Genomic DNA, 22907 nt, shown 5'->3' with positions numbered 1-22907 from the left:
ACACATGGAAATGGGGCCCAAGCTTCTCTCCAAGGGGTACTCTATATAGCTTTGAGAAATGCAGCGATTTATTCATCCATGTATCTTTTTCAACCATTACTCAGTCCATAAGGGAGCAAGCCTCTATGGATTTAGAACACAAAGCAGTTAGACCACATTGAACCGGGATAGGTAACTCGGATGCAGTTCACCGGCATCCTAGTTATCTATCCTGGTTCAATGTGGTTTAGCTACAGTGTTTTGACTGGGATTGCCTGAAAATTTTGGATTCTCATTCACACGATCTATGGGAGCATGCAGGGCTCAGCCATCACAGTTAACACTTTAACCAAGCTTGTGAAAACATGGACTATTTGTTTCTGTTATACTCACAGTACGAATGCAATGTCCCCGCTTTCCGTTTTTGTGCCATACAGAGAGATACGGAATGGCTCATTTGTCCTGGTCACATCCACTTTTCCAAAAAAGTGGATCTTGACTTGGTAATGAAAGACTGAGAAGGAAAAACAATGGAGACACACCAAAAGTTAAATTTTTTTAAAGCTTGTCCTTGAATCTGCTACCCTAACTCAAGCACTTCTGCATGGCAGCACTGTTCTGTAAATGTCTCACCATTATATTACTTAATCAAATGTAGCAAAATCTAATTTTTTATACCAAATCCAAGAATTTGCTCCAATGTATTTGCAAGCCAGGGAGAGGGCACAGGCATGAGATTTGAGAGCTCTTTCAATGTAAATTTCTCCAAATCGCTTCAGAAATACATTTGTCGCAACAAATCCATGTTTATACATGTGTGATGCTCCTCCCCATTTATTATAGCTGTATGTCTTCTGGTAACATGTTTAATGAACCTATGTCAACAAAGGGCATCCATAGAGCTCTTCTTTTTTTTGGTAGCAAGGTATCTGTCTTACCCAGAAATGATTCGTTTGCATGCAGTCCTGTGCCCACAACATAGACTATTGTGCATACATAAAGGACTCAGGCTGTGAACTTCAGCATGAATATCTGAATCTACCTTGGATGTCCCGATTCTGGATCCCTCTATAAGGTCCAGATCTACCTTGAGTGAAATGTGCTGCTTCAGAAAGCAGCTTCAGGGCCAGTTTTCAGGGGTGGCACAGCAACCCATTCAGCCCCTTCCTCCATAGATGTCAGCAGAAGGAGGAAGGTACAGTGGCACCATGCTGCTTTTCTTCCCTTCTCAATATAAATAGGGTGAAGATTTGAAAGGAAAATAGAGAGCGAGAAAGAGAATGGAAGAGGTGCTGTTTGGTACTCTGCTTGAGGTAGCAAAATCACAGGCTGCAGACCCTTCCTCAGTTAAGGTTTTTCTGACAGTGTCCAACACCCCAAGTCTGAGGACTGCATGGCAGACACCCCTCTGACACCAGTTTTGAGACAGCATTGTTGGGGGTGGGGGGCATATTGCAGAATTCCTTCTAGTACCAACAATAATTCTTCCAATGACAGATTGCATGAGGAATATGCAGTTTTTTTGTACTGCCACCCAAGCCACAGATTGATGGATTTGAAACAGTTCTTTCTACACTAAGGCCCTTTAGTGCTGCTCAAGCATTTTGCTCTCCCACAATCAGCTGGGAGCACTTTAACACCACTGTTCTGCAATCCCCATGCCTATGCAGAGGTAAAAGTGGGTGGCACTACTAATCTAGGACTGGAGCCTAATAGTGAAATCCTGTTTGTTCAGAAGTGTCTCATTCTGTGCAATGGGCTTTATTCCCTCGAACCCGTGCTGAGGACTGCAGCATTCTTTGCACTGCTGGCTTGCAGCTGTGGAGGGAGAGAGGGAGGGAGGGAGGATGCAGTCCTGGTGATCCAGGACTGCACACACAGTGGCTGGATTGCACAGTTGTGCCAAGTGCAAGAGAGATCCAATGAGGGAGAGTGCACGCGTGCACATGTTCACATTCAGAATGACAGAGGGCTGCCGTCACTCGCCTGCTTAATTTCCCCCTCTCCAGAAGGGCGAAGGCTGGAAGGGTGCAGGTAACTGTGAGCCCCCTGGGGGCAGGACTATGAGTATTTAGAAAAACAAATACTGTAAGCCACCCGAGCCCATGGAACAGAACCAGATTTCAAATAAAGCTTTCCCTGCACAGATATTCTGGCCAGAAGTGCCTCAATCAGGCACAGGCCTGCAGCGGGGAGGAACATAAAAACATACTGTAGGAAGCTGCCATATACTGAGTCAGACCACTGGTCTATCTAGCTCAATCTTGTCTTCACAGACTGGCAGCGGCTTCTCCAAGGTTGCAGGCAGGAATCTCTCTCAGCTCTATCTTGAAGATCCTGCCAGGAAGGGAACTTGGATCCTTTTGCTCTTCCCAGTGTGGCTCCATTCCCTGAGGGGAGGATCTTACAGTGCTCACACTTCTAGTCTCCCTTTCATATGCAGCCAGGGCAGACCCTCCTTAGCTAAGAGGACAAGTCATGCTTGCTCCACAAGACCAGCTGCCACAAAGCCAGGGAGGGCAAGTTCCTACTCTATCTATACAATTGGCTGCTTTTATGAATTCCCATTTGCAAGATCCAGTGCAATCTCCACTTCTCTTGAGGCTTAAGGGCTAGAGATCAAGTACTGTGGAAGAGGGGGAACTCCAGCTCCCATCTCTTTATTTTTTTTGTAATAGCAGCAGAGAGGGTGTGTGTGTGTGTGTGTGTGTGTGTGTGTGTGTAAAAAGGTAAATCAAGGCTTTTTAAAAGAAATGGTGTGGGGGAAAAGGGAAACCACTGGCAATGCAATCAGATGGGGAATCAACAAGCATGTTACTACTACCACCCTCATAGGTCACACTTTTCTCCCAAGTGCCTTTGTAACACTTTGCCAGTTCATACTGGCAAATAAGGCATTGTAAATGCATGGCAAGTCAGAAAACGTTTCCTCAAAACAGATTTCAAGAGGTGGGTAGTCACCACCACATACTGGAGTGCAACAGGCTGCCAATAAGAGTGCTTGAATTCTTCCTAAGAACTGAAACTTCATAAGAACAAAAGAGCCAATGTTAAAGCAACTTGCTTCTCTTTACATACTTCCTAAGTTGTCAAGCTTTTTAGATGCAAATGTTACTCAGGGAAAAGGGTTACAATGTTGTAGGAAAGTCTTCTGCACAAGTTGCTTTGAGTTAATGGGCACCATATAAGAAAAATATCGCGCTTTCACTGGAGCTTGTGCAGTAGACCTTCCTGCTCAATCTTGCCCCAAACCAATCGGTTTTTTCACGTAATGAGAATGACATAACAACAGCATTAAAAAGCATCAGCAGGCAACCACCATTTTAGTAATGCTGTGATCTTACCTTTATAAGGCATTTGAGCTCGAGTCTTCAAAAACATTTTGGCGTTCCTCTTTGTTCTCAATTTGTTGGCTTTATAGCCTAAATTGTTACAGCGGTTCTTTCTGCAGCTCAAGCAGAGCCCCCTATTAAATGTTTCTTTAGAGTTGCACCGGTATGCCATAATTGGTTTTTCTTCATACAAGAGGGAATCAATGAAGAGGTGGATGGAACGTTCATGAGAGCATTTCACCAAATGATCTGCATCTTTGAAGGAAAGGAAGTATTTAAAGGATGCACAGATATATAGACTACTTAGAATGTTCTCTAATTTGGAATTTGGGGGGTGAACACTAGAAGTTTTTGTTGGGTCCTAAAAGCACCTAGATGGTGAGAAAATTTGCTGTTTTTCAGTTTTTAGCACCATTGATTCTTCTGGATGCTCCTTCTTCAGCACTATTCTTCCACCTCCTACCAGCTGTTCCTGCAGTCTCCCTCTTGTTACAGTTACTTGAGGGAACTCATCCAATCAGGGGACACACAAAGAAAAAGATAATGCCACTATATTATGAAGACAACTGAAGTTTGAGGGAAAGTGGAATCAAAGCAAAGGAATAAGCAAAACACTTTGCCCTCCCCCCCACCCCGCCAAAGTGTCAAAAAGTGAAGTGCTATTTGTCAGTGCCAAAAATGTCCCTGCTAAAATGAAAAATTTAGCTAGGGTATAATTTAAAGATATATGTAAGGATGTGAGCCAGTTCTCACTATAGAGAGGAGAAAAAAAGGGAACTGTAATTGGGACCAGTATCAAAGTTAATGACTGTGGATGTGTGACACTATCACTCTACCTTAAGGCCTAAAGTCCATTAACTTGTCACAGTTGAGAAATAACTGTTTCTACGGTTCAATACACATAGGAGAAATAGGCTATCACATTGCAGCCTGTCTTTTGCTTGCCAAATATAAGACCAGTCCCCATCTGGAGCAGATATACTGGAGACGCCCAGCTTCACACTGATGTGCAAGACTAATTCACAACACCTCTTACTGATATTTCCTTAGCTGCTCAACCATTGCACTTCTCATAAGGGTTCAAAACAGCCTGTATTTAATTCCATGTTCTTTCCACCAGACTACAAATGGGTAATTTGGCTGGCAAACCAAAGAAATCCAGCTAAGCTTGGAACCGGCGTGAACAAATTCAGTCATGCACAATGAATCAGACAAGAGACTACATTATTCAACTAACAGGTGCTTTTGTAAAGGATCTAAAAATCAAAAAGTAATTTGCAGTAAAACAAATATTCTTTATGAACACAAGTGCCTATTGCATTTCTGTTATATTTAAGCCTTTGACATTCAGACGTGAACTTACTTTGAATTCCTTTTTCTGTGAACAGAGACTGCAGGGTTTCTACTATACTGCAACCTGGTTGGAAATCACCTCCATTAGGATAGAGATCAATATGCCCAACAGGCTTCTGTATCCCAATACTGAGATCTGGGGACCCTCTGATGAAAGTGTGTACAACATCAACAAAGGTAGCATCATCTGGGGAAAGGCGGTGGGATTCTTCAGCATATTCAAAGTTAGGTCCAGCAGGATCTAGCCCTTCACAGGAAGATGGGTAGAAAAGGTAATTATGTTAGCACCTAGAAATTGCTGTTGTACAAAATAGTCTACAAAAATGCATACTGATGGCTGAGTCACTGGCTGACATCCAGATTACTACTACTTGGGAATTACTCTAAAGAACTACTTCATTTCAATGGGAATCCATCAAGTAATTTAGTCAGGATGGCAGTCCATATCTCTTTCAAGTCAATGGCAAAATTCGCATTGATATTAACGCTCTGAGTTGTGCACATTATTCTTTACTGAATGAGATGTACACCTGAAGGACTTTGAGTCTGTAGAGGTTTTGCTTTCTCTGATTATGTCTTCCCAACTAAAAGTAATGGGACTTAACTTTGTTTTGATTGTGCCCCCAAAGATTGTGAGCAGGCAGACAGAGCAGAGCACCTTAGCTAAACTCACTGAAGCAGTAGTTTACTTTTTTTTTTTAAAGCATTTTTCTACATTCAGGATAAGAAGTTTTTTTCACGAGAAACAAATACTTTAAAAATATCAGAATTAATGTTTCTAAAGCAAAAACAAAAATATGGGGAAATGCACAATCACTAGAATAAAGCCCCCACCCCAAGGGTCATTAAACTGTTATATGGGCTTTAAAGTCTTTAAAACCTTTACTGAAATGTCAGGAAGCTCTTATAGTTATAAAAGATTCCATTTCTACATGAATTGTTTTCTGAAAAACCCGGATTTTTAAGACATTAAGACCTGAAGTGATAAGTACCCATTTGAAAAGCTCAGAAATGACAGGCAAATTGCCTATTGTAATATTGTTGCTTATTCGTTTGATCAGAATACAATCTTCAAGCCACACACACTGCTGAAACCAATGACTAATCAGAGCAAGGGGTTCAGGATGGTACCTACTCCCTGGGTGGGTGGGTGGGTGGACTAGACTGCTCTTCAAAACACAATATCTGTACATAGATCCATACTAGTTTAAGGAAAACATTTGAAATAAGTAGTTCTAAGTAGAACTAATGGAGCCTACTTGCCACTTTTCTCAACATGGTGACTCATACCTAGGACACCCTCCCATGTGCTGTCAGTTTTCTTGTATTCTACTGTCAGCACATGGTAGGGCATAGAGGAGTGGGCCCTCAGACAAACAGTAAAGATGGGCCCGCCCACCTTCCTCTCCTTCTCCTGCCCCCTATGTAAGAAAGACAAACAGCCGGTCAACCCAAGGCTGCATCGTGTGTGTGTGTATGTGTGTGCCCCCGTCACATTCTGCAACCAGCTGAGACTAAGACAAAGGGTTAAATACGTGGCACACCAGAGCTTCAGCAAGGATGGTGAAGAGAAGAGCCATGTCATGGTCACATGACAAGACTGGGCGAGAGAAGACTTGGTTGGGATAGGCATGCACGCAATCGTGCCATGAATTAGTAGTACTGAGTGGGCCGGATGGCAACACTGGCACAACAATGGGTAGGAACTGGGAAAGGGAGTGCATTGTGCAGCAGCACAACCACCCCCTAGGGCAGAGATCCTCAACGTTGGGCCCCCAGACGTTATTGGACTTCAACTCCCATAATCCCAAGCCCCAGTGGCCTTTGGTTGGGGATTATGGGAGTTGAAGTCCAATAACATCTGGGGGCCCAACGTTGAGGATCTCTGCCCTAGGGGACAGGAGCCATGGGAAACAGCCACTCTCCATCAGCAGCCATGGGACAAATATATCTTGTTCTATTATAACTATAGCCCTTGGATATATGGGTTACAAAGGGATGTTTTCTACCCTTTGAGAAACCACCATCTTGAAGCAACATGGCAGATCAGCAGAATGATACCCTGTCAAGGTTCCCTGAGATTGTGAATTTGTATCCAACTGTACATACAGAAGTTATTAGAAGGGGACACAAGAACACACACACACCCCTACCTCATAAGCCTTTCCCCCTTTTGGAAAAGAAGGCTAGAAGGAAATACCAAGGGAGGAATCAAAGCATTCCACTTTCATTCATTATCCCAGTGCCAGCAGGATTTGCTTACCTGTAATTCTATTAATTTTGTTAGTGGTCAGACTTCCAGCAATGCCAGCAGCATGGGCACCAAGGCTGTATCCCAGCAAATGAAGCTTGTCCAAGGAGTAACTGAACTGATCCTATAAATGATAATTTTAAGATATTTATAGTCCATTCATGTTTTCAGAAGTAATGATTGACAAGTTCAATGGGACGCACTTCCAAGAGTTTGTGTGTAGGACTAGAACTTTAGGCTACAATCCTATGCATACTGACCCGGGTGTAAGTCCCATGGAGTTCAGTGGTCTTATTTCCAAATAAACATATCAACAGGAAATTTTAGCTTGTTTGCCACTAACAGCAAAATGAACTGGTTGATGACATTTATTTAAGCATTCCTTTAAAGACCAAAAATGCTATATGAACAGCAGGAAACTTGCCAAAAATCTCTGCAGCTTTATATAAATATATACAAATATGTATGCAATCCATTACAGGTATGTTATTTCATAGAAGAAACAGAAGTAGGCATTAAAAAAGAATATTTCCATCCTAAAATGTTTGTTTTAAAGTAAGAACCACTGAAATCAACAAGACTGGCTTTCCAAATAAGTAGTACTATTTAATTTAACACATTTATATCCTGCCTTTCTGTTTTGGCAGAGTCCCCAAAGCAGCTCATAACATTAAAGGTCATTACTAAAGTATAACTGCTAAATAACATAATAGAATAAAAGAGCCAAATATCAGCCAACAGCAGCCAGAAAACAAAACACAGAGCAGGACCATTCAGTATATTCTCCCCACTCCTTCAGAGTCTTCTATACAGACTAATCTTTACCCTTCACCTAAAAGAAAGAACGGGATCAAGGTGGACTTTGCTAAGGGTGAGGTGGGGAGGGGGGCGGATTCCATATCCTGGATGCCACTGATGAGGAAGTCCTATCCCAAAATGACCAAAGATTTGGTGGCCAGTTAGCTAGCAATTTGGTCAGATTCAACTACTACAGTCTCACACCATGCTTCAAATACCCACACACACAAATACACACAGTGCCAGCCTATTCCTCTACCAGTAAGTACTTATAAGGGTCAGGGGAGGGGAAAGGGTGAAAACCTTTGGCTCCAAACTGAAGCTTCTGCAGGTATTTGAGCACTAGCCTAGGCACTCTATCAGTGGCAACTATCAGTTAATAAATTTGTTGCTATATATTATTTATCTTTCTGTGTAAACCGCCATGAGCCATTTTTGGAAAGGCGATATAGAAATCGAAATAAGAAGAAGAAGAAGAAGAAGAAGAAGTGAAGAAGATGCACTTCAAATGGTCAATAATGCGAAACTATTCAACACCAATGAAACAAAGCAGGCCTACAAGAAATAACAAGTCAAGAACCGAGCAGGAAAATGGAAAAATAAGCCACTGCATGGTCAATATTTGCACAATATAAGTGGAAAATCAGACATCACCAAGACCTGGCAATGGCTTAAGAATGGCAACTTGACGAAAGAAACAGAGGGTTTAATACTGGCTGCACAAGAACAGGCACTAAGAACAAATGCAATAAGAGCCAAAGTCGAAAAATCCACCACAAACAGCAAGTGCCGCCTTTGTAAAGAAGCAGATGAAACTGTGGTCCACCTAATCAGCTGTTGTAAAAAGATCGCACAGACTGACTACAAACAAAGGCATGACAAAGTAGCAGGGATGATACACTGGAACATCTGCAAAAAATACAAGCTACCTGTAGCCAAGAATTGGTGGGACCATAAAATTGAAAAAGCTGAAGAAAATGAAGATGTAAAAATATTATGGGACTTCCGACTACAAACAGACAAACATCTGCCACACAATACACCAGATATCACTGTAGTCGAGAAGAAAGAAAAACAAGTCAAAATAATCGACATAGCAATACCAGGGGATAGCAGAATAGAAGAAAAAGAAATAGAAAAAAATCACCAAATACAAAGATCTACAAATTGAAATTGAAAGGCTGTGGCAGAAAAAGACCAAAATAATCCCAGTGGTAATTGGCACCCTGGGTGCAGTTCCAAAAGACCTTGAAGAGCACCTCAACACCATAGGGGCCACAGAAATCACCATCAGCCAATTACAAAAAGCAGCTTTACTGGGAACAGCCTATATTCTGCAACGATATCTATAAAAGCAACAACACTGACAATAAAATTCTGGCATCCCAGGTCCTTGGGAAGGACTCGATGTCTGGATAAAACAAACCAGTCAATAACACCTGTCTGACTGTGTAAAATAATAGTAATATATAATATTCTAGACCAGTAGTTTTCAAATGCTTTTCAAAAGGCAAATTCATGTCGAGTGAACTGCAATGATCTAGTCTGAATGTTGCCAAACATTAGCCAGCATGGTGTAGTGGTTAGAGTGCTGGACTAGGACCAGGAAGACCCGAGTTCAAATCCCCATTGAGCCATGATACTTGCTGGGGGACTCTGGGCCAGTCACTTCTCTCTCAGCCTAACCTACTTCACAGGGTGGTTGTGAGGAGAAACTTAAGTATGTAGTACACCACTCTGGGCTCCTTGGAGGAAGAGCGGGATATAAAATGTAAAATAAATAAAAATTAGCAGTAGCAAGGTCATCATTCCACAGGAGAAAGTGCAACTTGCATGTCAACTAAATATGGTAATGCTACCTGTACATCAAGGAGCACTCTCAGGATGAAAATCTGATCTTAAGGAGGAATACAATCCTATGTAAAACAGGATTGATACCCTCTCTAGATCAGACCTCTCCATCATCAATCTTATCTGGGTGGTTTCCAGATAGTGAGCCTTACAACACAAAAAGTAGTGTAAACTGCAACATCTTGGGTGCTGAATTCAAACTGCAGTTGAAATCCATTGTAAGCTACAATGGGGAAATACAGCTATTTTTGTGAGACACATATGTGATGTTCTAGAGCTACAATGCAGCAACAAAATCTGAATGGCGGCATTGGAAATGTGAACAGCAACTTGCTTACAGTGCAGGGACACCGCAGGCAGTGTGGAAGCACACTAAGGGATACATTGTGACCCTGTGGGAGTGTGCAATCTGGAAAGCGCCCTGGACAGTCTCCATTTTACAATTCAGGCATCAAACTACGTTTAGTTCTGAGCAAACAAGTTACTCTACTATCTACTATATGTGTGATCTACAAAACTCATGAGAAAAGGATCATCATCCCTGGAATACAGATACCACTTCTAGATCCTGGAGCGATCCCAGACAGCAGGCTCTACCACGGGTTTACTGTGAGGCTTAAATGCAAGTTCAAAGTTGCCCAAAAAAAGCAACACAAAAAGTGGATTTTTTTTTACCCTGGATATAAATCGGAGTACATTCTAATGCGCAGTGAGAAACCTGAATTGTGTGTGAAGTGCTCCTTGATAGCTTGCAGGGGATTCGGGGTAAATCTGGCCAAAATGTGAACGCACCCCCTGCATTCCAGAGATGTGGGCTGTCAGGATGCCACGCTACCTGGTTGCTTGGGTGGCCCTGTGGAGTCGGGAGAAGGGCGTGGCATCCCTCCTGTGGGGCTTTCATTCTCTGCAGGAGGCAGTGGGGATGAGAAGGGTCCAGGCTGGTTGGATCCCAGTAGGGTTGAGAGGGCAAGGCAGGGAGAACCGCAGGAAACAGTTCTAGGGAGACAGCAAGGTTGGGTGTGGCAGGAAACAGGAAGCAGGGTCAGGAAGGGGGCGGGGCTGGGAGTGAGCTTTAAGCTCTGTCAGATCTGCACTGGGGCATTTAAAGACAAGGCAGCTGATGAGCAGGAGCTGCTTCTGAGTATGGGAGCCAGGAGTTCTCCAGGAGAGGGAACTGGCTGGATGCAGCAAGCCAGGAGGAGGACTCCGGTGACAAGCTAACCTCCTCCCCGGCTGTTCCTGAGGCTGACCGTTGTTGGGAGGTGCTCCAGTCATTCTGGAATTCAAGAAGAGTTAGGAGCCCATTTTGTCCCCTGGGAATCTGACATGGGCTAAAAGCCTGGTGTGGAAAACTTCCAGGGGGCTAAACTAATCTGTACATGCAGCAGAATAAAACAATGCCATTCTCACTGGAATGTACTAGTGCTGCTGGAATCGGACTGTTGCTCCATACTGACTTGACAGAACACTATCGGGGAAGGATCTTTGCCTGTCTTCTCAAGGATACACTAGTGGTGGTCTTTATATGCAAGGAGGAGGTGGTTGTTTTTTAAATGAGGGGCAATATAACCTGTTGCCCACCCGCACCTACAGTCCCAATTGGTACAGTTCAACAATATGCATATGTGATTCTGCAGATTATGTAACTAAGTTCTCCAACAGCTCACTAGTCTTATTTTGTTCTCTAGTAGTTCACCATCTATTTCTTGAGCCTGCTTGAATGTGGGCTATATGAGATTTTCTTACAAATCCTTACCTCCATCCAGTCAACAAACATGGCAACATCTTTTCCAACCACCTCTGTCTTCTTAGCAGATATTGGATAATGCAGGCTGGCTCGAGCTAGCCAGTCAACAACAATGACATTAGAGTGAGGTTCCCTCTTATACAGTGCCTTTACCAGCTTAGGAACCCAGCTCTCATACATGCCAGTCACCTGGAAGACAGACCACGTTTATTATTTCTCATTCTATGACAAGGACCAAAATAAATAGGCTATGTCCACTACATACCCACTAGACTCTCCAAATAGAAGCTTTTATAGAAAAGTATGTATGATTCTGGTCACAGTTTCTAGGCTTTATATTAGATAAATTCATAAAGGGCATTTCTTTACATGGCTATTACTATAACTAGTTCAGGGAACTCATTGTAACAAGTTGTGATGATGGCTTAACAAAAAAACAATTTAAACAGAATAAATACACATTTATGGAAGATATATCTATAAAAGGCTATTATCCATGACAGCTAAATGGAAACTCCATATACTAATGCAGCATACCCCATTAACAGATGTGGAAGAAAAGTAACAAGAGATTTTTAACATACATTTAAAGAAAGATCATAGTTATTGTGAAGTTGCTTATAAAAAGCACAGAACATAATTTCTAAAAACAAGCTAAGAGATTCCGAGAACACTAAAGACTATCCACCCCCTAAACACAGGGAGGCTGTTCTCATGGGCAGCCAAGCCCAGGCTTAGGAAGCCAAGCCTGTGCTTGACTGCCCATGAGAACTGTTGGGATCTACGCAGATCCCGGTGGTGCCTCAATGCCAAACCCTGTGCCAAAGCCCGGCTCTTAGCCGAGCTTCTTAAACACACCCTTAATCCAGCTACCAAGATCATGTGTCAGCTCAAGCTACTTGCCGCTCGCGCTGACATAGAGATGGGCGCCTCCAGCACTGGGCACGTGATGCACTGTGGGATACCTGGAGGTCGGGACAACGAGCCCTGGCCTCAGAGCGATCCACACTGCACAATGCAGCAGGGATCGTGTGGGAGCGCGCTCCGTGCTCCCACCAAGCAAAGAATTATCATCTGGGGAGAAGGCAAGGTTTGCAAAGCCTTCCCCCCGCCCACCCGGTAAGTCATGTTAATGACCCTGTAGTGTAGCAAAGAGATTCAGAGTAGGGAAGGTAAATAACACAAGGAAGTGGTATAATATATGAGAATTTCGCAGCAAGTTCACTGTTGGGCAACTATTCAAGTATGCCATTTTGGGACATTCTTACTGAAGTAGTTTAAGACCATCTTCCCCTCTTACCGTCCATCCATGGATCACCATAAAGGTTTTACTGGTGTGATTGAAGTTGCATTTTGCCACACTTGTCTCTTGGCCAGGAACAATATAACAGGTGTCTTCATCAGGTATCCCAGCTGTCCTTAATGCAAATTTGCTCTCAATACCACTGAAGTCTCTCTTTTTTTCTGTACTTTGTTTTCCTGAAGTGAACACAGAAAATTAAGTATGCTTATTAAAGCAGTTAGAAAGAGTCAGTAAGTAGTGTGGTCATTCTACATTACATACACAGAAGGCACAGCTCTAGTTCTATTGGCAGGCAACTGTGGATGGCATCGAGGGTGGAGGATGCTGGCAAGTCCTATACCCACAATTACTGCTCAAATGAGAGTTGGAAACTGGGGGGACCAGGTGGTACCACTAAGCAGGAGCGGCTGACACAAGGGCCACCAATTATTGCTCCCCAATACATAGCAACATCAATGATGGATCTAAGCATGCAAATCCTATTCAGAGAAAGGGCACAGAAGACTAAATAAAATGCATCATATTATATATGGATTCTCTTATTCCTATCAGCCTCGCAAATCAGTCTCAAAAGGTATTCTACACGTTTTTTTACAAGCCTGATTGCATATATGTGCATTAACACACTCCTATTGGTGGCAGTCTTTTTTGGCTGTCTTCCAGTTTACAAAAGCTCCCCGCTTGATCATTCTAGAGCCAAGTCTAACTCTCCAGAAGGTACTAGATGTATGGCTGTTTACAAGCCTGCTTTCACTGTACATTTTTTTACTTTAATAAAATGTCTTCAGCCTTCATCATCAGCTTCTGTTTTGCTCTTTAACAGAAACATAGGCAACATTTTACACTGAAGACCACAACAGACTATGTTATCACATATTCAAACACGATGTACAAACGTATGTTTTTTTCAAATATATGAGTTAGGATTTAATAAAATCCTGCAGGCCATGCAGTTTAATCTTGAAGGAGCCACAAGTTGCCCACACTCTTTAAACACTCTTGTTTTCCACTAGAAAGCACTTTATTTCCAGTGAAGAAAAATCATATTTTGCAATATAGTTTTGCCTGCCTCCATAATAGATTAGCCTCTTGGTATACACTTTCAAGTCAAAATATACTTGGTAGGGTGTTTTTTAAAAAGAGCATTATCTATTTTACATGACTTTCACAGCACTAGGAGCAGAGATTACCACATGCTGGCTACTAATAAACTCATTCTGGGGCTACTGCCAATACAAGAGGCCCTTATTATCAACGGTCTCACAGATAGCAGTTTCCTGTATTTGTGGGTGGGTCTTAGAGACCCAGTTTCTTTATCCACTGCAGGAAATATAGGCAAATATCACCTATCTGCAGTTCCCGAGTGGCCAGAAATGACTACCAGTGTAATTTCTGGCCGTCATTTTGAAGCACAGAGCCATTTGGTGGCTCTTCACCCCCCCCCCCCTTAATGTAAGAAACAACCCCTGGTTCTCAGTTTCCATATTTGAGCGGATACAGAGAGCCTCCTGTATCACCTATTCATACATAGTGTGAAAAACCAGTCGTCATTGTGTTGTGTGTGGAAAGTGGGCCTATACATGGCAGACATGCCTGTAGCTCAGGACATATTGCACCTCCCCAGGAAGCTCTTGAAGGCCAGGCTTCCCACTGCAGTGGGAATGGATGGGCTTTGCTTCCACTGCATCATTCCCCTCAAGTACAGAACTTCCTTTTACCACATATGAGTGAATGGCCGCCAGACATACATCTGTGATAAAGGAGAAGACAAAACCACTAAGAAGTGGGCCAGCTCCATCAGTTCATCTGCATGTCCTGCCCTGGGTTCTGTATCTTTTGATTCAACAGGCTCCTGGATCTGCACTGTAACATTGATAAGGTAAGATGTCCTTGCTGGCACCAGCCCATTTTATGAACGTTGCATGAAATTAGCCCAAGCACTTTTGAGATGCTACACGTAACGCTTTCACAGGCATATTGGTCATAGAAATGTTTTCACATAAAACACATATATGGCCCCGGCAGAGTCCTTTACTGATTCAAGTCCTCTGTAGCTGTTGCCATCAGACTGCAACAGATCATCTGCCCCCTCCCCTCCAAAGACCCTTTTTGTGGGCGTGAGTTCTTTGGGGACAGGATTATTTAAGAAAAATATTGTAAGCTACATTCAGCCTATGGAACAGAGCAGGGTATAAATCTAAATGAGTGCAGGAAATATAAAATAAGCCTGTGCCTAGCTCAACTCTTACATGGTCTACTTTGAGCGAGCAAATATTTATCCACTTTTTTGTAACCCAGCAAGAGTCCAGATAGTTGAGCTGCATTGTTTGCCTGACGGTGCACTCAACTGATCATTTCCAATCACAGTTTCACAATGTTCTGGGAATGTATTTGGTTTCAAAACTAGCAAAGTACAGTGTATGACATTTGTGAACAGTGGGGATTACGTCTAGTCTTGATGTGACTGAAGTTTTGTCATAACTAAAAAAAAGCCAGTGGGCCTAATCCAGACTAAACTTCCTTCTCATTAGAATGTATACAAGGATTTCTCCCCCACCCCACAATTCCTCTCCTTCCCTCTGCTGGCCCCAGTACCTCCTAAAAATATGTCCCTGAAGGCTGGGGGACCCTCAAGGACATATATCAAGTAAGCAAAGTGAAGGAGAGACTGGAAAGCATTGTATGCACAAAATGTTTTTATGCAAGGCCAGCATTAATCTTGTGCTGCACTCTGATTTATTAGAGGTCCCGAGAACATTTGAGCACCACATTTCCATTAGATCCATTTAAGATATATACTAACAGGTTTTCAAATACACTAAGTGGCAAACACAAAAGTCAGACTAACAAATCAATTCAATATATACAAATAAGCCACTAGTCTCCTTGTCGACTAGTCCATGATAATTGCACTTTTAACACAGCCTCAATAGCAGGAATACCAGTAATTTCAAGGAGAGCATTTCCATTTAAAAATTAAATATCAATATGTCTACAAAATGTATGCACCATCTCAAAGGTCCAAGTATATACTGCCCTCTTTGAAATCAGTAGCACTTTGTCCCACTGACTTCTGTGCAATGGTGCCAGAAGGGCTAAGAGGTGTGTGTGTGATGGTGGGGGAGTAAAGGAAGCAATTATGTTCATTTATTTCCATGAAAAGGATTCTCAAAAGCTGGAGCCTCTCACTCTTTGGCTCCCCTGCCTCTGAAGGGAAACATTTCAATGAGACTAGGTTCATATATGCTATGTTGTGCATTTATTAGGACTAGCTCGAAATAAATCCCATCTATGCAAAACAAACATATGGAACATTTTATTAATGTATTTTACACCGTGAATGCTCACTGACCACTTTATAAAACTCCCTTCAAGAAATATGCATTTATTTCCTCATTTTCAATACATATTCCATCACAGGCTGAAGGCTTTTTGGTCAAGCAGGCATTCCAGGCTGATGCATTGTATGTTTTTTTTAGCTAGCTGGTATGGGCTTATATTATTGTTTTTATATGATATTATTGATTTTATTTGAATATTATGGCAATTTTTGCATCTTATCATTGCAAGTCATAATGAGTACTCCCTGGAAAAGAATTATACACATAAACCAGCATCTCAATCCATTACAAGTTTCTTATCCACTTCTTTAGAGTTATATTAATTAAATGTATAAACATTTATTTTACCCACCAAGAAAAAGAAGGTCCTCATGACTGAATAAGTCTTAAGTGAAACTGCAGCTTATTGCTTTTCCACTCGGTGATGAATCAACAAAGTTCTGAATGGAATAAGAGGAGCTTTCAACTATGCAGAATATGTACAGGAAGCTCATAATAAAGGCTTCTGGTCTAGGGATGTGCATGGAAAAGGCAGGGGCCAGTTCAACCGCAGAGGGGATGGCTTTAAGGGCAGGGGTGGGTGAACATACCTCACCGTGCCGCATTTCCCCTGCTGGCGCACGAGTCCTTAAGAGCCCATTGGGGTGGCAGTGTACCTCCCTGCCACTCTGTGCTGCCATTTACCAGATGTAGCCAGAAGTAGGAAGTGCGACTGTGTGCGTTGCTCCCACACTTAAAGCCTTCCCCCACCCTTCAAGCCATCCCCTCCCACGCCGAACCTTCAAGCCAGCGAAGGTTCAAAGGCCCTCCGAACCGATTCATGCACATCCCTCTTCTGATCATGAAGAATTTATGTCCCAAACAGGAAACACCACTCCAACCTGCATTTTGTTTATGTCCTTTTCAGTATTTAGCCACTATGCATCTCCAGTGTGAAAATTATTTCATAAACATAAATTTTACCAGTTTGTGCCTAGCAAGATAGCTTGATTTTTCATGCAACTTGCTGCCTGCTAGCTCATCATTAACCTGTAACTTACTCTCATGCAAAAGTGTATACGACTCTTACTAAGGAAGTCTTAGTCATACACACTTTTGCATAAGAGCAAGTTATATAGCACATTTGAGGAGCTCAAACACTTTACAAATATCAAGCTGTCTAGATCTACAAAACCCTATAAGCCAGATGAGGAATAGGGAGACATTATTTTCAACCAATGAAGTGCAATTCTGAGAATGCTAGAAATGGGGGAAAGTAAGAGCACTGGAATGGAAGAGAGAAGTGTGCTAGTTTAAATTCAGTGAGAGAACATTCTCTATGAAGCAAGGCTCCCATACAACATCTACTCACATCAATGCAGCATATCAGAAACAATATTTATTGGACTGCATGCACATAGAGAAATCAAAATCATTGAAATGTGCAGCTCGATCCTATGTATGTTTACTCAAAAGTAAGCCCCACAGTGCTCAATCCATCTTACTTCTACATAATAGCAAGCACTGTATTTAATTGTAAGCATGCAGAGAATTCAAAGCATCCCAGACATGATGGACACAATCCAGCCCGTGTTAAGTTTTTACCTTCTAGGACTGTTGTGAAGATGAGAGGAGAGCTGGAGAGGAGAGTTGTGATGAGAAGAGAGTTGGTCTTGTGGTAGCAAGTATGACTTGTTCCCTTAGCTAAGCAGGGTCCTCCCTGGTTGCATATAAATGGGAGATTAGAAGTGTGAGCACTGTAAGATCTTCCCCTCAGGGGATGGAGCCACTCTGGGAAGAGCAAAAGGTTCCAAGTTCCCTCCCTGGCAACATCTCCAAGAAAGGGCTGAGAGAGATTCCTGCCTACAACCTTGGAGAAGCCGCTGCCAGTCTGTGAAGACAATACTGAACTAGATAGACCAAGGGTCTGACTCAGTATATGGCAGCTTCCTATGTTCTATGTTCCAAGAAAGAAGAGACAAGGTGGTCGTTCACACGACCTTAGCTGTGGGGCTGGCGGGGGAGGGGGAAGCAAGAGCTTACCTTGGACACTATTGGCACTACAGTGGAGTCCTGAGATGGGATTGGGAGCAGGAAGTCCTCCCACATCCCACAGAGCACTGCGTGAGCAGCTGCTCTCAGTAGAGCAGCCACTCTGCTCTGTGTGGCTTCTCCTTGCTGCCTAAAATGGTGGCTGGCCAGTGGGAAGCCCAGCTACCCGTGGCAATCACACACAGGATCACCTGCTGAGGTAGAACCAACCATCAGTTCATCCTACCTCGGTAAATAGACAGGTAGAAAAGTCAGGCTCCACAGGCCTGCAGCAGCCAGGACCAGAGGGCTCCCAGTGCTCCAGACTGGGGTAACCCAGGCAGCTCACGTCATATGGGCAGGCTCAAGGTTAGTGAAGCAATTCAACATTATGCATGCATTAAACAATATTCTACATTCCATTAATTTCAGTGGGGAGAAATGTAAGCACACGTTTGGATTGGATCAATAATCCTTACAATAACCTTGTAAGGAAGCATCATCCATTCTATGTGGCTACTTAGCAGAACAGTGTCTCTGTTCAACCCAGCAGCGTCCCTCCTGGAGGCTGTTTCTGGTGCTTGCCTTGTGTTTCTTTTTAGATTGTGAGCCCTTCGGGATAGGGAAGCATCTTCTCATTCCATTTGCTATGTATACCACTTGGTGAACCTTTTTGTTGAACAGTGGTATGCAAATTTTTAAACAGTAGTTCTAAATAGCAAAAAAGTGCTCAGTTTACATTTTGGATAGTCATTAGATGCACATGACCAAGGTATTTTAATCACAAATCTGCTATATACATGTTGTATTGCATTCTGCTAATTATATGGACGCACTGTACAACCTACCCATAGTGCAAATAAGGCATTTCATTAAAATCTACAACGAACATGATATAAGAACAAGAAATCACAGGATTTCTCTGGAAGTGACTATCACTATCTCTACAGCAAGCACAGTATGTACTATTTGACCTCCAAACAGATTTCATCATTAACTAATATTGGGGCAAATCAGATGTACTACAAAATGCTGGATTAATCCAGTGTCACAGGGTAGAATTTCAATTAACCTAGACTAAAATAATCCCTAATAAAATAAAGATAAGAACATAGTCATATTCACACACTTACAGAAGCAACTATAGGACTCCAGTAGCAACCAGTTCTACTGTTGATAAGGGGTTAACATCATGCATCAATTGCATTAAAGTCTTGGCCAAAAATTTTATATAGCCACACTAAAAACAGTTTTAGAACCTTTATACTTTCCCTTTCAAGCAAAACTGAAATATGTTGCATTTTACCTGAAATGGAAAAAGATACACTTTAATGAGTCGCACTTGTTACTTCCTATAGTAACACATTACTAATTTGGCAATCCAACACCTCAGAACATAGTTTATTTTACTCACTCGAAATTGAGCTAAAGATTGTTGTGAATTCAGTTCCACAGTCAATAGTGCATGGGTGGAGGCATGGGCAAACGCATAGCTCCACAGATTAAGAGCAAAAGCCCAACCATTAATGCTCAGTATTGAACTAGCCAAACTTAATCCTGGAGGAATGGGTGCTTAACTGGGATACAAGTGAGATAGTCGCAAGGGGATTATGAAAGCCTTGCAAAGTTATTATGAAGGGAAAGTTATGAAAGTGTAGATTTTTTGTTCTTAACTGAAGGAATCTCATTGCCATTCTTTTCATTTTCTGCATTTTAGCAATGTGTGCTCACAGAGCATCAACTTTCCAACAATCTATGCCACGCTGTGTGGTCCTGTTTGGTCCACCTTGAACTGATTAGCTAAAATTGTGCTAGTGAAATATCAGGTATACATATCTGTGCTGGTCTCTGAATCTCTGCTCTTAGCCAATAATGTTGATGTTCTAATTGGCACTGGCAGAACATAAAGTTGTGGCTGCAACCACATGGCTGCAGTCCTATGCACACCTGTGTAAGTCCCCACTAAACTCAATGGGATTTACTATGAATAAATCTGCAGAAGATGGAGGTTTAAATGCAATCCTATACATGTTTACTAGGAATTAAGTCCCACCAAGTTCAATGAGCCTTATTCCCAGTAAGTGTAACCTTAGCCACCCACTCCACAACACACACACACACACACACAGTATCAAGAGCCAGTTAGACAAAGACAACATATTAGGGCCAAAATATACACACACTGCTATTCTTACATTGTACATCCTTTTTTTGCTCAAGGGTATGAACAAGAAGCATAGAAGTGATCATCACAGCAATCAGATAGAGTACAACCAACTGCAAAGCCTCAGACTTTCTACCAGTCACATACATATTATCTGTTTACCTTAACTAGAGAAAGCCATAATTAGACAGTTACTAATACTAAGTTTTTATATTTTTTTAGCAATATATTATTTTTCTAGCAATATATTAAAGATTGCCATTCTTGTTTCATACAGATGAACAATTGTCTCATGTTTCTGCATCAACCTTTCCTTCCTGGCAATATTCCTGCACCTTCAACAGCTGGGGCTGGGGACAAGGACAGTAATTCAATTGGTGAAGCATTTCCTAGTATGGGCATGCAGTTTGGGATAAGGCAGCATTTGCTACATTTCTGTCTGTCACAACTATTAAGGGAACAGGAGTCCTGCCATTTTGCACAACCAACTGCCAATACAAATCAGTGTATTTCACCCAGCATGCTTTGAAAGAGCAATGTATTGATGAAAGATGCTCTCAACTGACAAAAAAAGTTATTTATTTGACTGATATTATACTAGCACAAACCCTGTTTATTGGTGACTATGCATTGTCTAGTTCCCATGCAAAAGGAAAAGGCAACACTCTCCATTCTCACCATCCCATGCTGCCATTGGATAAATGGACAATGTTTTCCTCCCATCTAGGCAGGAAGTTCCAAAAAGCTTGGTCAGTCAGAACAGAATTGCTGAGAGGGGAGAGGCGAGGGGTTGATTTCACCCAATGCTTTGTTGTTGGTTTTTTGGGGTTTTTTTTAAAAGGTAAATATTTCTGTGCTCCTTTGGTGAAGTGTGCTCATGTGGGGGAACTGAAAAGGCCTTCTCCACATACCTCTGAAGAAAGACCAGAGAACCTTGATGCAGTTGACAAAGTTGCCAACATCTCCATTCTTCTTGGGCTGTTGAGTGGGAGAAAAATCTATGTTCTATAACAATCAGCAGGGGGCGGATATAGGTTGGAGTCGGTTAGAGGGGCAGGTTTATACACAGTAGCCAACAACATCACTGACTGCTCCTTTAACTGAGGTGAGACAATTATCACTACTGTCTGAACATATGGTGGTGCTGTTGCAGTGGAAGTTTTAAAAATCCCAACAGAAAAAGAGATAATGGGGGGAGGGACAACACATGGGGATGAAATAAATTTATTTCTGAACATACATCCAGACAAATTTTGTTTTACATGTACACGTGGTGACAACACCAGATAAATCAGCTGGTGTAGACAATACACCCTCCAGCATTTCAGATATGAAAATAGGGGCATTTTAATGTTATTTGTAACACTCCTGATATCTTACCAAGCAGGAATCACTGGCAGAGCCCTCTGCCTGCTTTATTACATGTTGCGAACAGCTCCTACCTGCTGTATTCTAGGGATGTGCACAAATTGATTTTTTTAATTCGATTTGTGCCCAAAACAAATCACCCAATTTGTTTTCTATCCAAATCTACCCCCTCCAAATCACCCCAGATTCTAATTGTATTTGCTTTGATACAATTCGGACCAATTCAGACCACTTAGAAAGGTCCTAGGGGCACAAAATTTGGGTGGTCGATAGGTCCCCATGGGTGCCACCTACTACCCAAATCTCAAGCCAGTGGGACACTTGGTTGGTTTTTAATGATTTTTTTTTAGTTTTTACTGATTTTGAACATTTCCACCATAGGAAACAATGGGGATTTGAAGTTGCCATATCCTAACCCTAATATGGATCCCCAGCTTTCTTTCTTTCTTTCTTTCTTTTTAAAAAGCTAAGCTTTAGCCCTTGTAGAAGTGGAATTATAGAGCAAAATGTGCAGTCATTTTTCAAGGGTTTGGATTCTTTGGTATATAATAGCTTTTCCTCATAATGAATCCCTATGAGGATTCATTCTACAACTTGGTTTCTTCTGTTCATTTTGACTATCATTGGACAGTGCCAACTGCCATGTGTCAACTACACACACACACCCCACACACACACTGGGGTACTCAGTTTATTTTATTTATTTATTTTTGTATTTTTGAAGTGTTTAGATTCTTTGGTGTCTTCATAACACACCTTCATTTCTTCTGTTCATTTTGACCCCACTGCTTTGCAGGTGGGGCTGGGGAATGAGTGGGATCCCATGTTCCAACTACCCCACAAGCCACAAGCCACTGGGTACTCAGTTTATATTTTAGGAATTTTTGAGGTGTTTAGACTCTTTGCTGTGTAATGAATCCTCATAGGGATTCACTATGAAGAAAGGTTATTAGAACCAAAGAGCCTAAACACTTGAAAAAGTCCTAGAACATAAACAGAATAGTACCCCACTGCCTTGTGGGTGGGAGTGAGGTGTAGTTGGCACATGGCAATTGACAGTTGGCACTATCAAAAAGACAGTCAAAATGAATAGAAGAAATGAAGGTGTGTAATGAATCCTCATAGGGAGTCATTGAGGGAAAGTTATTATACACCAAAGAATCCACACACTTGAATAATAGTGACCATACATTTTGCTCCATAACTCCACTTCTACAAGGGCTAGAGCTTAGCTTTTGTTGTTGTTGTTGTTTTAAATGAAAGCTGGGAATCTGGGGGAATTAACAGGAGGGATTTGAAACTCGGATCGAATCAGGTGTGATTCGATTTGTACCTGAATCTAGCCAATGGACAACAAGGCTGATTTGTTTTGTCTCCAAATCACCCGAATCAGCTAGATTAGGGTACAAA

At 42.1% G+C, this 22907-nt stretch overlaps 1 protein-coding gene across 2 annotated transcripts in view; it reads right to left on the bottom strand.

Moving 5' to 3' along the window:
* LPL (lipoprotein lipase) overlaps positions 1-22907 on the bottom strand; it is a 38693-nt gene that overhangs the window by 10741 nt on the left and 5045 nt on the right. For both annotated transcript variants that reach the window (XM_053296343.1, XM_053296341.1), the window contains exons 2-7: positions 12612-12790; positions 11321-11500; positions 6928-7039; positions 4675-4911; positions 3324-3566; positions 373-493 (exon numbers count right to left, since the gene is read on the bottom strand). In XM_053296343.1, coding sequence (XP_053152318.1) covers positions 373-493; positions 3324-3566; positions 4675-4911; positions 6928-7039; positions 11321-11500; positions 12612-12790 — 1072 coding nt within the window. The remainder of the gene's footprint in view (positions 1-372; positions 494-3323; positions 3567-4674; positions 4912-6927; positions 7040-11320; positions 11501-12611; positions 12791-22907) is intronic.

This window comes from Hemicordylus capensis, chromosome 2 (assembly GCF_027244095.1).
Source record: "Hemicordylus capensis ecotype Gifberg chromosome 2, rHemCap1.1.pri, whole genome shotgun sequence".
Lineage (NCBI taxonomy): Eukaryota > Metazoa > Chordata > Lepidosauria > Squamata > Cordylidae > Hemicordylus > Hemicordylus capensis.
The sequence above is the reverse complement of the archived record's forward strand: the minus strand, read 5'-3'. Positions and strand labels throughout refer to the sequence as shown.